The following is a 16695-nucleotide window of genomic DNA, read 5'->3' on the forward strand; positions in this document are numbered from 1 at the left end:
TTTATTTAACATTCAGCAATAAAAGAGAACCTTTCCCCATGTCATTCCTGAAATATGCTAGAAAAAAGAAAACAACGCCAGATTGTCATAGATTGTAAAATAAAATGAATCCACCTGTTCATATGAGAAAATAAATCTTTATTCATATCATTTTATTATGAAGTTATTTCTGCTCCTCTGGCTTCACGCTGCACACACACGCTGCACACACACACGCTGCACACACACGCTGCACACACACACACACACAGCTGCACACACACCGCTGCACACACACCTGCAGCTGCACACACACCACTACACACACACGCTGCACACACACACGCTGCGCTGCTACACACACACACACACACACCGCACACCACCGCTGCACACCACGCTGCACACACACACCGCTGCACACACACTACACACACCTGCACACCACGCTGCACACACCACGCTGCACACACCACGCTACACACACGCTGCGCTGCACACACCACACACCACGCTGCACACACATGCTGCACACACCGCGCTGCACACCTGCGCTGCACACACACATGCTGCACACACACACTGCACACACACGCTGAACACACACACACTGCACACAGAGCTGCTGTCATGCAGTAGTTTCCAGACGCACATAAACACACAGAACATTGTTGAGTTATAGGATTTCATCAGAACCACCAGTGTTTTTTAAACCAGACTTTTTAATCCTGCCTGATGCAGATTGAAACCATGAGTGTGAGCTGAGAACTGTTAAAATAGTTCAAAAGTGTTTTCACCTTTTCTAACTCTGCATTAGTGCCACTTGAAAGCAATAGCATTGGTTCACCACTAGATGGTGACACAACAGCAAGACTCCCCCCAGGAATGTTGGTCTTTTGCAGCACAGAATTGGTTTCATATAAAAGTGAAACATGTATGAACCTTTACAGAAGCATAGGATTATCAATCTGATTTAAACATAATGTTCACACTCACATTCACATAGTGCATGTTTTTGACCTTCTCTCGATATGGACCCGCTGCATTCGTTGTCCTTTTCCGTGTTTGTGTTCATTTGTGTGCGTCAATAGGAATTGTTGACACTTTCTATTAGTAGTTTATTGTAGATTACAGTAGCGAGTTACATGAAGACAGAGTGAACCAGTCAGTTTAACTCTCTGTTACTGTGTAACTGTTAAAGTTTAGTCAGGAGGAAACAAGAGAGGAAAATATGACCAACATCTGGTATGTTTACTCATTTATTTCTGTGAGAAACAAAATGTTGCCAAAGCAATGAATGATAATGCAAAATCTTATTCTCTGCAGTTCCTCTGACGACCATTGGATGGTGCTCTCGCTATAAAAACTATTGATTCTTCAGCTAAATAAGAAAGACACAGCAGACAGTTCATTTCTTTTTTGCTAAGAAGGCATCATTTGAAAGGTTTAGTCTGAAAATAAGAACGTGTCATATCTGTGCTGGCACTCTCTCACTAGGACCAGGTTCCAGGCTCAGGCAGCTGCAGCTCACACACCTGGTGCCCATCACCTCATCACTGTCAGATGGTTACAGTTCAGGTGTGGTAAACGACGTCAGGCTGATCTCTGGAGTTTTTGGATCGGTTCTTCGCAGTGCTTCTGTCCACTCACTCAGAAAATCCTCCTCCCTGGACTCGCTCCTCTGCCGGCTTCCTCACCTGCCATCATCATTCCCCCCACATCTCAGTTCCTCGGAGGTCTCTGGACACCTACACCCCCCTCCTGCCAACCTGTTTCCACCTAATGAACCTGTCTGTTGCTCAGCTCTGAGTCCTGGTCCTAGCATCCACTGGTAATCGCACAACGTGGTGAAAAAGACTTGTTTTGTCCTCTAAACAATCAGATTTACTAACAAGTAAAACAAAGAACTTTGAATATTTACAAAAGATTAGAGTCAAAAACACATGGACTACTTTTCTGGCCTCTTGCTCTAAATGTTTAGCTACATCTCCAAAAAGCATGAATGAATGAATGAATGAACGCTGGAAACACAAAAGCATTTAGACTTCAGTTTTACTACATGGTGAGATGGTGAATCAATCCTGCAACAAATATGACTTTTCACTTCTTTTCAGGGTCAAATCTGAAAGCAACTTTGTAGACAGCGACGAAACAAGTGAAGCAGAGACAGAATGAAGAGAGCGGGACTGAGACTAAAGGGAAAGAAATATCCTGAAAGTGTTGGTTGAATCCTGTAGAATCTAAGTGTGGTCTTTTATTGCAGGTTGACACAAACATTATATACGTGTATACCTGGTTGCTGGTGGACTATTTTTAATACATTTAGATTTAAAATCAAAAGCATCATTGGTCTTTTCAAAGCTACTGTACAACAAATGAAGTTTGGTCTGATTGTTTTGCAGCCGTCCAAGAGTAACACTGCAGCTCCATGTGTTCAGCAGATTTCCTTAAGCAGGCAGCTTCAGTAAGTCTGTCTCCATGTTCTGCAGGATTATGGTTTCCTTTGACAACTTTTTGGGACGTCTCCCAGATCCCCTGTGTTGAACATTTCAAATGCAAATATAAGTCTACATTATATCCTCCTGTGTGCCATTAACATTGTGGTCCATGATATATATACCTGTCCTCCACATCCTGTATTGTGTCCGGAAGAGGTGAGCCCAGTGTTTCTGGAAGAAAGATCGCAGCCACTCCGCTGAGGACTGGAGCTCCTCCATAGATCAGACCTGGGAGCCAGGGTACCAAGTCTCCAGCGAGAAGCACCATCGGTGCCACCATGGATCCCACACGAGCCATCATGGACGCCCAGCCTAAGCCCGACTGTCTGAGGGAACACGTCAACTCCTAATGTTAGTGCTGAACATGAGCTAGAACATGAGCTGCTGCTGCTGCTGCTGCTGCTGATATTGTTAATCTTAATCTGTCTGCTGTAGATTAACAGCAGCACACGCCGCAGTCCTTCAGCTGCCAAAGAAACTTTGTGTTAGTCGATTAGTCGACAACTGTTATAGATTTGGGAAGTGAAGTTATATCCTTGAGTGTTGCACAGATGAATCTGTGACATGAATCCCATTTATAGATACACGTCAATAAACACACAATAAAATGCGATTTTTTTTGCACCCACTTTCAAAATGAATACATTAATAAAAAAATATGAATGAATGACATGAGACTTACCGGATGATGGTTGGATATAGTTCTCCAGTGTAAAGGTAGCAGCAGTTGAATGATGCAGCAAGGCAACCTTTACCCACAACAGCCAGACACGTGCGTATCAGCTGTTTCTCTGCACAGAGAAGAGACTTATAAATCACACACTCACTCGTCATATACAAACATGTATATGACGAGTAAAGTTGATTTAGTTAGTACACTGTAAAAGTAGAAGACGTTACACAATGTATATGCAGGACACTGAATAGATTGCACAACCTGCAAATCTATGTTGTCTCTCGAGCGTTGATAAGGAGCTCGGCCTTATCTTTACGTAGCTGTAAAACGTCACAGTTAAGTTTAAAGAATGTGGCTAAATATCCGCGGTGATAAGAGATGACATAAAATGTACCAGTAATACGACATAAGGGAGGAAGAATAAGTAGTAACGCATCTAAGAGCGATCCCTGGGGTACACCACAGGAAAGGTGGAGGATAGAAGGTAGAAGATGGATGTTGTGCATATGTTTGAACATACCATGAGGCACCAGCAGGTTGAGCAGAATACTAGTCCCAGCAACAATGAGTACACCACTTTGAGATGGACGCCTTCCAATGAAACTCATGCACACTGTTATGACAACTTTAGCGGGGATGTCAACAGCACCGAAGATCACTTGGATTAAAAAGATGTCCACCCCAAACTTTTGCAGATCCATAGCAAGGCCATAGTAAGCGAAGCTGGTTGATAACCTAGAAAGGTGCATAGTGTCGTCTCAGTGGCACACATGATGCTCAACAATGTTCATAAACAACATGAGCAGGACATGTACCAGACAATGCTAACGGCGAGCGTCATTGTCCTCATTCTTCTCGTCCGGAACAGATCTAGGTAAGAGTAGGAGCCCTGAGCCGAGGACAACTCCTTCTTCATGGACTCCTGCAGGATCTGTCCATGAAAGAAAGAGCTCTCGCAATTCAAATGTATTTGAAATACAATCATGTGCACAGAAAAGCACAAACACGTCAAGAACACTTACATTAATGTCAATTTTTTCTCCTTCTTCATGGCGTCCATTAAATTTAGCCACACTTTTCAGGTTCTTCAGGGCTTGTTCTGGCTTATTATTCAGGACTAACCATCTTGCAGATTCATGAAACCACCTAAATGAGATTTTTATTGGTTACTCAGTAACTGCAGTGGCAATCCGAATTTTTCTTTGCACTTTAGTAGCAGCCAACTCACCATGCAATGAGGAAGAAGACGTAGAAGGGCAAAGACACAGCCAGCGTTAACCACCTCCAGTCCCGAATGAAGTAGGCTATCAGTACCAGGATCAGCTGTCCTATCGTGTAACAGTAACCAGTTATCGTCCCAATCACAGTCCGCACACGGGTCGGGATCCACTCCACAACTTGAAGTTGAATAATCACAGAAGAACTCATTGATTTTAGACAATTTAGAATGAGCAGTTCCTCGTCATCCACTTCTGTTTTAGTCTTTTTAAGCTTCTCTGCTGTTCACTTAATACTTCATCATTTAGTCTTTACTTTAACTTTACTAAAAGCCTCTTACTGAGAGAGAAGGTGTTGAGTCCATTGCCAGACAGCGCCATCCCACAACCAAAGCGGAACAGGCAGTAGAGGGCGAAGGAGCTGGAGAACGCCACACATGTTCCTGACACTGCCATCAGCAGGTAAGAAATAAGAAGGAGAATACGTCGACCATATCTGAGAGGCAGAACAATGAGCAAAGAAGTGAGTTCATATCTGAGCTGTCATATATGACAGGGTGGTGGACTGCATGCGGGAAATGTTACCTGTCTGAAAGACTACCAAAGAGCAGAGCTCCCACAAGCACACCTCCCATGTAGACTGTCTGTCCCATTTGTTTCAAAGAGCGCTGATCACACACTAAATCCCACTGATGACAAAGCAACACAAGTTAAAACACGTGACAAAACAGCACATTTCTGTTTGTACAGTGAAGGACTGAAGAGGGAAAAACCTCAGATATGATCGTGGAGGTCATCGCAGTCATGTTATAGGACCATCCATCATCGCATCCCTGCAGACCCACTTCCAGATCATCCTCAGTCTCTCTCAGATCCCCTGAACTGAAGGTCCCATTGTTTGCCAGGAGGTGCCACTGTGGAGCCACATAGCGCTGGCACTTGTGCGGCCTGCCTGCCTGGTCCAGTGGCCCTGTAATCAGCAGCATTTCCTCTGGGCTCAGCTGGGACTGAGACACGTTTGGTTGAGCTCTGCAGTGGTGAAACGGCACTGCAGCCACAAAGTTCTGCAGCAGATTATGGCTGGCCATCATCAGGACAGGAACGCAGAGAAGGACCACATGCAGGACCTGGAAGCGCCCTGTGCTGCCCACCTGCTCTAAGAGGTCACTAAAGGCCATGGTTTTGTCTTTTCCTCAGTGTTGATGGGTCCTGCTCGATCCCGCCGTTGGTACGCTCCAAAACTGAAATGTGTTTTTCTTGCACCTGTGAAAATAAGAAAAGATCAGCTTCTTTAAAAAGAGAACATTTGGAGATTATGATCATAACAATCGTAACTTACCTACTGAATAAGTCTTCTGTCAGTAGACTTTAAAATGCAGGAAAAGTGTTGCAGAGAGAGTCCTTGAACAGCAGTGTGTCGACGTGTAATCAGCTCTTAAATTCCAACAGATTTTCTCAACTTTGGATTATCAGAACCTCTTAAAGTATGAGCAGCTCATACATTGAGTGTTGAGTTCTTGCTGTGCGTGAACAATGTTTGTTGAAGTGTTGAAGTGAGCGAGTGAACTTCAGCATCAGCAGCAGGATTATAACTATCCCCCATTCTTTGCTCTGAGATGCACTCCCTGCCCTATCAATGTTACTTAATAACAAGTCTCTGTGTCCTGATCTGTGCAGACACACAGAACACCACAGCACTTCTGCTTTATTCTCGTCTCTCATGGTTGTTTACTACTTGATTTATGCATAACATCAATCCAACAGAAGTATTCAATAAGATGTGTCCATTTTGAAAAAGAGGAATTACAATTGTTTGGCATTCATGACACAAGATGCTGAAAATATTCAACTATTTCAACACCATGACCTTTTCTCTTCTTAACCCTGTGTTAAAACAATGAGTGACCATGTGCTGACCATTTAATCAATAACAGTCGGAGGTAAGGTGACACACACACACACACACACACACACACACACACCAAGAATAAAGCACTTCAGTGAGAACGTGTAGCTCCAGCTCTGTGTGCGCCTGTTATTTTTTATTATCTTGTGTAATAATCAGCATGAGATGAAACTGCAGATGCAACAAAGCAAAACAACAAACGCTTTGTTTTTTCAGCTGTGAAACTCTGCTCCAGGATCATCTCAGGGAATAGTTTTCTTTTCATTTTATTAAGAGTTCAAAACTGACTGAAAGGACATTTGGATGTGTTTGGAGCTGTGGGCGGAGCCTAATGCAGAAAGCCTTTTAAACAGCGAAACGACTGAGCTGTGAGTTTTCCTCTTGAACACAGCAGAGAGCAGCGCTGTCCATCTCACTGTTCTCTGGAGAAACGGCTGCAGAAAGAACTGTGCTTTAGTGATTAGACTCAAGCTGTTCAATGTTTGATGTAAGTTTAGACTTTAGACTTTTAACCCCACACACACACACACACACACACACACACACACACACACACAGTGACATATGTACTCATTCTTTGTGTCTTATTTTCTGTTAATCTTTACAAAATGAAAATTCAAGGACACTTTTGTCTCAGTGAACGTTCCGTGCAGCTCACAGAAGAATAAAGTGTTGCGTTCACAGTAGCATGAGACATTTGATTTTCATGATAATAATAATAATAATAATAATAATAATAATAATAATACGTGTTCATTGGAGGCAGAGCCATGATCTCTGTCATGATCTCTGCACTTTGATCCCTGGCTTCTCCAGACACGTTTACATTTATTTGGCCGTTTAGTTTTATTGTTGTACTCTCTGTTTACATGGTTTTCCTTGCAAGTTTTGTTATCTTATTTTGTAGTTTTCCTCCCTTGTTTAGTTTTACTTCCTGTGTTTTTCCTGCCTTGATGTCGTTCACCTGCACCTTATGAGTTCCACCTGTGTATAAATCTCCCTGCCTCACCAGAGTCTTTGCCAGTCCCAGGTTATTAGGTAAGATTATCTTATTTTCTTTTCATGTCTGGGTTCTATTTTCATCATTTAAAGCTTCAGTGTGTGTGTGTGTGTGTGTGTGTGTGTGTGTATGTGTGCGCCATGTCTGCAGCATGTGTGCCGATGTCTGTGCTGGTGTAACATGTGAATGATATTTATATTGTTTCATAATCTTATTGTGAATATTATGTGACGCTACTTTTTATCCAAAAACATCACAATTAATATCTGGTATGACTTTATTTTGATGGTTATTCAGTGATGTCACTGTTACTGTCACTTTAATTAGATTCTCCTGACATTTACAGATGCAACTCTAGTTTCTCTATTAATAGTATGTTGATGGGATAGTTGACTGTATGTATGTATGTGTGTGTGTGTGTGTGTATACAGTGTATAGATATATACATATACATATACATATATATATATATATATAATGGTGCAGCAGGGTTACAAAGAAATGGCAGATTTACTGAGGCTAATTTTCTGCTGATAAACGTCCTGTGCAACGATGTTGAGAGTTGAATATGTGGTTCATTTTGTGTGTGCGTTACTAAAATGCAAATATCTATTCCACTTGTTTTGTCGTCTCATCCTCGTTTCTGTGTCTCGCTGATTTAGTTGAGGTGAAGTTTGATTCTTGATGAACTTTTTTGTGTGGATCTTTAATCTGTGCTTAATAATGCTTTCAACAGTAGAACATGATGATGTTAAAGACAAGTTTTTTTATTCAGAATGAATCGGAGCGGAAGTTTTTTTTAGTTAGTTTATTTTTTAATAAAAACATTATCACAAGGTTCCTTTATCCACAGCTTTACGTAGCACCATCTGCATCCCTGAAAACAACCACAGTGACGATGGATGTTGTTCATATGCTGACATGAAACATATGAACTGTGTGCGTCAGTCAAACGATGATAACTGACGGCGTTTCGTGCACTTCCTGTCATGTTGTCGTGCTGACAGTTTAATGCTTGTCATCAGGGGCAGGGAGTTTCTCAAGCGTGGGCTCCATGCCCCAGATCTCACGAGCGTACTGAGCAATGGTGCGGTCGCTGGAGAACTTGCCACATCCGGCAATGTTGTGGATCACCTTCTTGGTCCATTCCTTGGGGTTCTGATGAGACGATGAGATCATGGTTACCAAGATCAGTGAGTGAGCTCAGAATACAAATGACAATCATCCATTATAATTATGTGAACCAGCATACCCTGTAAAGTTCATTGACTTTCTCCTGACACTTGATGTAATCTTCATAGTCAGCGAAAACCTTAAATCTGTGAGGAGAAAAATACATGAAGAAAACTCTGTTTTATCACGTGGCATGTTCTTGACTTTGAGTTGTCTTTCTTGGCTCCATGCATTCTTGGCTGCACATGTCACATGTCTTTACCTGTCGTGATGCATCAGCATGTTGACGATCTCTTTAAACAGGTCAGGCTGCTTTGGGCTGAAATAGCCTCCAGCAATCTGGTCAATAGCCTGTTTGAGCTCCGGCAGGCGGTTGTAGTAGTCCTCTGCGTGGTAACTAAGCAGGAGCAGAAATAAATAATCAACACATTTAGAGAAACAGAAGCGCAAGCTTGTTGCTATAGTAACCAGCCCATTCATGAAAGAGTAGTCAGGGTCTGCACAGAGGTACCAGCAAAAAAGCATGTGTGAAGGTGTGTGGTGACATCATCAGTGATAAATGCGGTTCATTCCTTCCTCACCCTCTTTGGTCGAGAGCATCCACGTCATCCACTCTCATGCCAAAGATGAACAGGTTGCCTTCGCCGGCCTCCTCGGCCATCTCCACGTTGGCTCCGTCCATGGTACCGATGGTTAGAGCTCCGTTCAGCATGAACTTCATGTTGCCAGTGCCAGAGGCCTCAGTGCCGGCGGTGGAGATCTGCTCTGACAGGTCAGACGCAGGGATCGCTGCACAACGACAAAAGCAGCAGGTTGACGGATCGTTGGATTGTTTCTGAAAATCAAAAGCCTCACATTTGGACAGAGCCGTACCTCTCTCTGCCAGTGTGACCCTGTAGTTCTCCAAAAAGATGACTTTCAGGCGATCCCCGACCACGGGGTCGTAGTTGATCACCTCACCAATAGCCGTGATCAGACGGATAATCATCTTTGCAGTGTGGTATCCAGGGGCAGCCTGCGGTCAGTGAGAGACTGAGTGTCAAGTGAAGGTTGGCTGGATTTGTCTAGCCCACTTTCCTGTAAACTACAAACCTTTCCTCCAATCATCACAGTTCTTGGAGTCCACTGCTTGTTGGGTTCCTTCTTGATGCCTGACGTAGATATAAAGAGATTAAAGGACTGAGGTGTTCGATGCCCTGAAATCATGTCAATAAGTGAGGAAACCAACTTACGGTTGTAATAGGTGATGATGTGCAGACAGTTCAGCAGCTGCCGCTTGTATTCGTGAATTCTCTTCACTTGAACGTCAAACATGGAGTTGGGGTTGATCTTCACTTTGTAATGTTCCTCTAAGTGCACAGCAAACTTCAACTTGTTTTCCTGCATGACATGAAAGATGTTCTGCTTCAGACAAATACGGAGAGGTTTCATTTCTGTTATTGTGTCTGTTATTAGATGGAAACCATGTTCCAGACCAAGGAAAGCACATTTATGTGTGTGTCGAGCTGTATGAAAGTGCAGTCTGATCATCATTGGAAATTTGTCACCTGTTTCACTTTGGCGACATCACGGATGAAAGCCTCATCGTTGACGTACTTGCGGAGATGCTGCAGCTGATCGAGGTCACGGATGAACTCCTCGCCAATTCTCTGATTTTAAAACATAAAGAACGATGAACTAAACTAACATTTTAGATTTTAGTAACTCGTGTGTAGGTTTAAAAAAAAACAAAACACAGCCAACCTCAGCGATGACCTCTGCCAGCCCGGGGTTGCACATAACCAGCCAGCGGCGCGGGGTGATGCCGTTGGTCTTGTTTTGGAACTTATGAGGTTCCATTTCATAAAAGTCCTTGAAACTGAAGAGTGAAGCATCGAATACTTTAGAACACACAAGCAGCTGCACATGAAACCAAAGGCCTCCTTGTTTTCTTGGTGTTATTTTGAGGACTTACATCGTAGCTTTGAGGATGTCAGAGTGAATCTGGGCCACGCCGTTAACAGCATGAGAACCCACGATGCACAGATGAGCCATGTTGATCCTCTTCTGTCCTCCCTCCTCAATCAGAGACATACGGCAAAGACGACCACTGTCACCTGGATATTTAGCAGCAACTCTCTGCAGACAAACATCATCACACTCAGGACACTCCTACATTAACATAGATCATCATATTAGAGCTTTTATGAAATAACATCAGAACGTGGGCAGGGAATAGAAATCTCATGTTGTTTATTTCTTTTCGGACAAAAGTAACATAAACACTTCTTTGTTCTGTGATATTTAAACTGTGTTCTGTACCAGGTCCAGACCAGTGGTGAATGTGATCTGGACCTCAGATTAACAAGTTCCTCCGTCTTCAGTCAACAGCAGGGCTGTTGTACAAAGACCGTGTCCACTCCACACGTTACAAAATAACATGTTGCAGTGAGCCGTACTGACCTCCAGGTGGCGCCGGTTGATCTCATAGACAATTTCCAGGTGGCGTGGAAGTAGATGTGCAAACAGGTCGACGGGCCATCTCTCCAGAGCCTCAGGAAGGACGGTGTGGTTGGTGTAGGCACATGTGCGCACACACACGTCCCAGGCCTGCACACCAGCAAACATCATGCACAGATAAAAGAGTTTCAAGGATTGATGCATTTATCATTTGTGTTTGACGGATGAACGCTCACGTTGTCCCACGTCAGCTTCTCTTCATCCACCAGAACCCTCATCAGCTCAGGAATAGCCATGGCTGGGTGAGTGTCGTTCAGCTGAATGGCGACCTGAACGCGCAGAACATTCATTTAATCCAATAATGTCGTGTGGATTCTCATTTTAAATATGAACACGTGCTGTTTTACACACACTGACAGAGTTTAATGAAGGCATGGGGGGCGTTTCTTTCTTTACCTTGTCAGGCAGTTTGTTGAAGTCTGTGCGAACAACTTCCCTGGAGCCAAACTTGGAGACCTTGAAACGGCGGATGATGTCTTGCAGGGTGGCAGACACCACAAAGTATTCCTGCTTCAGACGGAGCTCCTTCCCTTCAAAGAACTGACAATAAAAACACACACATTTGTCTGATTCTGTTCCACATTAAACAAAATCTTACCTTGCATATTAGTGACTCATTAAAATCTCAATGTTTTTCATTTTATTACAATTTCCTGTTAAAAATGTGGGCTCAGCTGCTGAAGTCATCGTCCAATTATCATCATTATAGCACCCATTTATAATTAACATGGTATACTTTAGAGCATGAAGTGTAAATGTTCACTTTCCTTTATAATTGCATGACATATTTATGGAAGTCAGTCATCTTTTATTTGCCATTTTACGGCTGTTTAGTTCATAATGGTTTAAAAGACCACACTTTCCACGAGTTCTATCTCTGGCTAAATCCTTCTTCTTGGGCCTTCAGGGAGCTGGAACCTGGTGTCAGGTCTGAGTGCAGCCTGAAGGGAAGCTGGAGGATCACCCAGCAACAGCAGCAGCTAGGTGTGGTCCAAATGATGGAAATCCATCTCTCAGTGGAGTTAAGATAAACCAGTGGCGCTCACTGTGTCTTAACCTATCAACATTTACCCGTCTCATCTAATCCAGGTTAAAATGAGCATGACGTGGTGGATTCAAAGCTGATCGAGACGCAGTTACTTACATTGTCATTGGGATAGAGCACACGGGAGATGTTCTCGGCCAAGTTTCTGTCCAGAACCGCCTGAATGTAGCCGCCGACGTTGACTGTGGGGGAGCAAACGCACACTAATCACTTCCCTTCGTTCTCATTGACAGCTGTTGCTTAAGTGGAACTGTTTACCAGGCACATACAGTCTTTGAGGTTAAATTCACACGGTGCCTTCGCTGACCACAGCCTCATGGTGTTGACCACGTTGTTTCTGTAGCCGGGGATGGGCGTGTCGTACGGCAGAGCCAGCACTACCTGACGACACAATCACAGCATTCTCTGTAACGTTGAAGTGTCTCAGTTCTGCAGATCATCAGACAAACGCTGTGTGTGCATGTTCACCTGTGTGTCAACCCATTTCACGCCATCCGCGTGATGCTCAGTCCTGCCATAGAAGTGCACCGGGCGCATGTACTCAGGACGAGCTTTCTCCCACGGGTTACCGTAACGCAGCCAATCATCAGCCTCCTCCACCTGGATCATGACGTTAATGTAAAGTGAGGGGAAACAGGCCGTTCAGTGGCTTTCTCAGGTCATTATGTGACAAAGGAAAGATGGAAAAATGACGCCTGAAGCTTTCTAACCTGCCAGCCGTTGACAATTTTCTGATTGAAGATACCGAATTCATAGCGAATGCCGTAGCCGTAGGCAGCGAGGCCCAGTGAAGCCATGGAGTCCAGGAAACAGGCTGAAAAACCACAGATAAGCACAGGAAATAAAGAGCAACCTCTGACCCGGTGATCAGTAAAACCATGGATTTGACTTTATGAATTATGAATTTCATGCATTTGCTCACCAGCAAGACGACCGAGGCCACCATTACCCAAGCCGGCATCTTCCTCCATGTCCTCCAGCTCCTCCATGTCCAGACCCAACTGCACACACACACCACACACACCACACACCACACACACACGCCACACACACCACACACACACACACACACACACACACACACACGCCACACACACACGCACACACACACACACGCCACACACACACACACACACACACACGCCACACACACACACACACACACACACACACACACACACACGCACACACACACACACACACACACACACACACACACGCACACACACACACACACACACACACACACACACACACACGCCACACACACACACACACACACACACACACACACACACACCACACACACACACACCACACACACACACACACACACACACGCCACACACACCACACACACACACACACACACACACACACACACACACGCCACACACACACGCCACACAACATGATTCTGACATGCTTTTCATAGCAAGTGTAAGAACACAGAGTGTAGATATGAGTGTGTGTCGTCCACCGGGGACAGCTGCACTCTTTGGATGGTCTATGAGGAAATGAGCTTGTTTCACTGTTTCATAGACTCAGTCACTGTTTCATAGGCTCGGTCACTGTTTCATAGACTCAGTCACTGTTTCATAGACTTCGGTCACTGTTTCATAGACTAGGTCACTGTTTCATAGACTCAGTAACTGTTTCGCCAGTCCTCTGTTTCATAGACTCAGTAACTGTTTTATAGACTCGGTCACTGTTTCATAGACTCAGTCACTGTTTCATAGACTCAGTAACTGTTTCATAGACCGGTCACTGTTTCATGCGACTCAGTAACTGTTCATAGACTAGGTCACTGTTTCATAGACTCAGTAACTGTTTCATAGACCCGGTCACTTTATTTTCATAGACTCAGTAACTGTTTCATAGACCCGGTCACTGTTTCATAGACTTCGGTCACTGTTCATAGACCGGTCACTGTTTCATAGACTCAGTAACTGTTTTCATAGACTTCGGTCACTGTTCCTTAGACCGGTCACTGTTTCATGGAGCTTCGGTCACTGTTTCATAGACCCAGTCACTGTTTACCATAGACGCTCAGTAACTGTTTCATAGACTCGGTCTATTCCACAAACCATCCTATTCCACCGACTTCATGCTTCTCTTTCTGGAACTCAATACTTTTATTTCCATAGAGTCCTATTTCACAAGAACCATCCTGTTCCTGGAGCATGTGCTTTATTTCACAGAACTCATAGCTGTTTCACCAGGCTTCAGTCCCTATTTCCACAAACCATCTATTTCTAGAACCAGTCCTATTCCTGGGCTTCGGTCGCTGTTTCATGGGCTGGTAACTGTTTCATAGACTCGGTCACTGTTTCATAGACCCCGTCACTGTTTCATAGACTCAGTAACTGTTTCATGGCTGCAGGCCTCACAGTCTGAGGGTTCTGTGACGACATGATGCTTGTACCTGGTACGTGGCCTCGTCACAGGCGTTCTCCAGTGCCAGGTTCACCATGGTGTTCTGGAGGGTGCGGCCCATGTAGAACTCGAGGGAGATGTAGTACACGCGCTGCAGTTTGTAAGAAGAAGAGAGAAATGATCGATGATATGAACATGGATATAGTTTAATTATTTATTATTTTACAACATGTTTACAGTTTGTGGCAGTGAAACTCAAACTCTGGGATGTTATATGTCAAATGTCATGGTAACGCTGACCTCTGACTGTCAAGGAAACCTTTACATTTCACAGTTAAGCTTGAGGCTGCATTGAAAGGTGCCACTTGAGCCTCTGTTTAGCCTTTGCCATTTAGTGCTTCTATGCCTCTGACATTGAGGGGCCGACACAGGCTGAGGAAAGGCTGGGGGTGGTGGGGTGGTGGTGGTGGTGTGGTGGTGTAGGGGTGGGGGTGTGGGGGTATTGCATAACAGCATCATTTTGGCCCAGGCAAAAATAGCTCCTGTAGAGGTCGCTGTAAAGGTCAGCCTGAGCCCCAGTTCAAGTGTACTACAAGAGGAGAAGTGGTTCAGATGGATGTGAAAATAAAGATCCTGAATCCTCGCTCCAGCTCATCATGCTAATCACAACTATTTTACAGTCTTACATATGAATGAAAGAAACTCTTTTGGAAAGTAACTTTGCTTCGCTCAATAATAACGTGTTTCTGTTGAGACCTTTGAGGAGTTCATCTTTGACCTTTCAGTCAGACACACTGATACACTCTCTCTGAGTGCCAGCTTTCTAAAGAGTGTCTTACAACTGGGATGAACGCACAAGGACAGAAATGTCATTCCTGTATTTGGTTATTAATGCTTTTATTTTATTATTGTTCATATAAATAAATGTGATTGGATTTCAGGGACATTTATTGAGATTACATAGAATGTTGCATGACATTTATGAGCAATAATCCACTGATGCCAGCTTTCTATTGTTCTTTCCAGGTTCAGACTGTAGCTGTTTATACCGCTGCAGTTGCTGAGATGAGCTCAGATGACCTTGGAGGCCTGAGATCGTATGACACCAGTAAAGGCTATGTGCCTTATGGTCAGAAAGGACGGCCACAGAGAGTCATGGAGAGGTTTAATGTTTCAACACACTGAAGGAACTGCAGCATCGCAGCAGCGTGCAGAGGAGCCCGGCTGAAGTTTAAATGTCAGGACTCGTAACTCTCACATCCCACACGCCAGAACGTGGCGTGTGGGATGTACAAGTCAACTTAATGCCATAAGTGCACCTATAGTAGGTGTTTATACAGAGCCTGAACTAGAAGTCGTCATCCGGCTGAAAATGATGTCATGTTTTACATCAGAGGTTATTCTACACGTGTACTGTAAGGGATTTTACATCTACTGGACTTCTGTATGTCACATGAGTCAAACTCCAGTCAAAAAAGAAATAAAAAAAAAAAGAAAGCACAAGTCTGGAGGACATTAAGCTCAATACTTTGCATCATGTTTAAAGTTCCAACACGACATGATAATGAAAACACTGAGGACAGAGTAACGGAATTATTGACAGGTGTTCGAGTGGTACCTTGATATTCATGGTAAATAAATCAGTGGTGAGTTGAACTTACTTTGGGATCTTTCTCATAGTAGTGCTGCTGGGTCCTGATCCACCTGCCGATCAGGTGCTCCCTCACAGTGTGGGCCAGAGCAAAGTAGTAATCCCTGACTGTGGCTACATTTCTGTCCTTGACCAACGTGAAGTGGAGATGTCTGTTGAAGTTTTGCTTCAGCTCTGTAACGTTCTCCACGCCGGCGAGGCCTCGCACTGAGATCTGTTTCTTCCTCTCATGGTCAGACAAGGGTTTGGACATGTTGTGTGGAGATGAAGCAGCTGACAGCTCACAGCTCTGTCTGTGGGAGAAGATCAGTGTACGACAGCACCAGGCACACCACACACACTGCTGCAGCTCTTTATAGGCACAGGGATGAATATCAAGCAGAGGGTGGAGTAGAGTGAGTATATTAGGGAGGAGGGCGGGGCATTTAAAGGTTCATCTCTGTGATTTAGTCAGAAATGTATTTTCTTAAAAACATTAACAGCATAGTGATGTTTCGTTGGTTTCTATTTCATTTTTCAATCTGCTGGATTTGTCAAATTTAAGAGATAAAAACATCGTTTGTTTTCTCTGTCTTCTTCTTCTTTTGTTGATGAAAAACAACATCAATCTGAAAGCTTAGAACGCCATGAATCATTGTGACTCTGTGTCTTATTGTCATTTTGAATATGTAATTA

The 16695-nt window shown here is 43.9% G+C and overlaps 2 protein-coding genes and 1 long non-coding RNA gene across 5 annotated transcripts; 1 reads left to right on the top strand and 2 right to left on the bottom strand.

Moving 5' to 3' along the window:
• Window positions 1–2013: 2013 nt before the first annotated feature.
• slc22a6l (solute carrier family 22 member 6, like) lies at window positions 2014–5938 on the bottom strand. 2 transcript variants are annotated; one of them, XM_044042354.1, is made up of 11 exons: window positions 5714–5938; window positions 5144–5633; window positions 4956–5059; window positions 4712–4866; window positions 4382–4550; window positions 4176–4299; window positions 3969–4084; window positions 3674–3888; window positions 3160–3268; window positions 2600–2803; window positions 2014–2514 (listed from the first exon to the last, which is right to left on the bottom strand). In XM_044042354.1, exons 2-11 carry the CDS (start codon window positions 5546–5548, stop codon window positions 2427–2429), a joined length of 1689 nt encoding a protein of 562 aa, XP_043898289.1. In that variant the 5' UTR covers window positions 5549–5633; window positions 5714–5938; the 3' UTR covers window positions 2014–2426. The 2 variants fall into 2 exon arrangements, with proteins under 2 accessions (XP_043898289.1, XP_043898288.1); XM_044042353.1 differs by having other exon boundaries at window positions 5710–5938.
• Window positions 5939–5974: 36 nt separating this feature from the next.
• LOC122779761 lies at window positions 5975–16025 on the top strand. 2 transcript variants are annotated; one of them, XR_006361605.1, is made up of 3 exons: window positions 5975–6763; window positions 7202–7314; window positions 15396–16025. It is a non-coding gene; the product is annotated as an uncharacterized LOC122779761 (long non-coding RNA). The 2 variants fall into 2 exon arrangements; XR_006361604.1 differs by lacking the exon at window positions 5975–6763 and having other exon boundaries at window positions 6867–7314.
• pygma (phosphorylase, glycogen, muscle A) lies at window positions 8070–16347 on the bottom strand. Its single transcript, XM_044042352.1, has 20 exons — window positions 16031–16347; window positions 14419–14520; window positions 12916–12994; window positions 12704–12807; window positions 12462–12593; window positions 12263–12374; window positions 12093–12175; window positions 11345–11488; window positions 11125–11217; window positions 10892–11038; window positions 10404–10567; window positions 10193–10307; window positions 9997–10098; window positions 9682–9829; window positions 9542–9600; window positions 9323–9464; window positions 9031–9238; window positions 8712–8846; window positions 8529–8595; window positions 8070–8434 (listed from the first exon to the last, which is right to left on the bottom strand). The coding sequence occupies exons 1-20, from the start codon at window positions 16271–16273 to the stop codon at window positions 8285–8287; spliced, it is 2529 nt and encodes an 842-aa protein (XP_043898287.1). The 5' UTR covers window positions 16274–16347; the 3' UTR covers window positions 8070–8284.
• Between the last annotated feature and the right edge of the window lie 348 nt (window positions 16348–16695).

This window comes from Solea senegalensis, linkage group LG13, assembly GCF_019176455.1.
Source record: "Solea senegalensis isolate Sse05_10M linkage group LG13, IFAPA_SoseM_1, whole genome shotgun sequence".
In the NCBI taxonomy this organism is placed as follows: Eukaryota; Metazoa; Chordata; class Actinopteri; order Pleuronectiformes; family Soleidae; genus Solea; species Solea senegalensis.

Coding starts and splice junctions, on each gene's coding strand:
- pygma (XM_044042352.1), bottom strand. CDS start 16,273: ATGTCCAAACCCTTGTCTGACCATGAGAGGAAGAAACAGATCTCAGTG. Junction 14,521..16,030: donor ACTATGAGAAAGATCCCAAA/GTAAGTTCAACT, acceptor TACAAACTGCAG/CGCGTGTACTACATCTCCCT. Junction 8,847..9,030: donor GATGCTCTCGACCAAAGAGG/GTGAGGAAGGAA, acceptor GCTCCTGCTTAG/TTACCACGCAGAGGACTACT.
- slc22a6l (XM_044042354.1), bottom strand. CDS start 5,548: ATGGCCTTTAGTGACCTCTTAGAGCAGGTGGGCAGCACAGGGCGCTTC. Junction 4,300..4,381: donor GTCTTCTTCCTCATTGCATG/GTGAGTTGGCTG, acceptor AATCTCATTTAG/GTGGTTTCATGAATCTGCAA. Junction 4,085..4,175: donor GAGAAAAAATTGACATTAAT/GTAAGTGTTCTT, acceptor TTTCATGGACAG/ATCCTGCAGGAGTCCATGAA.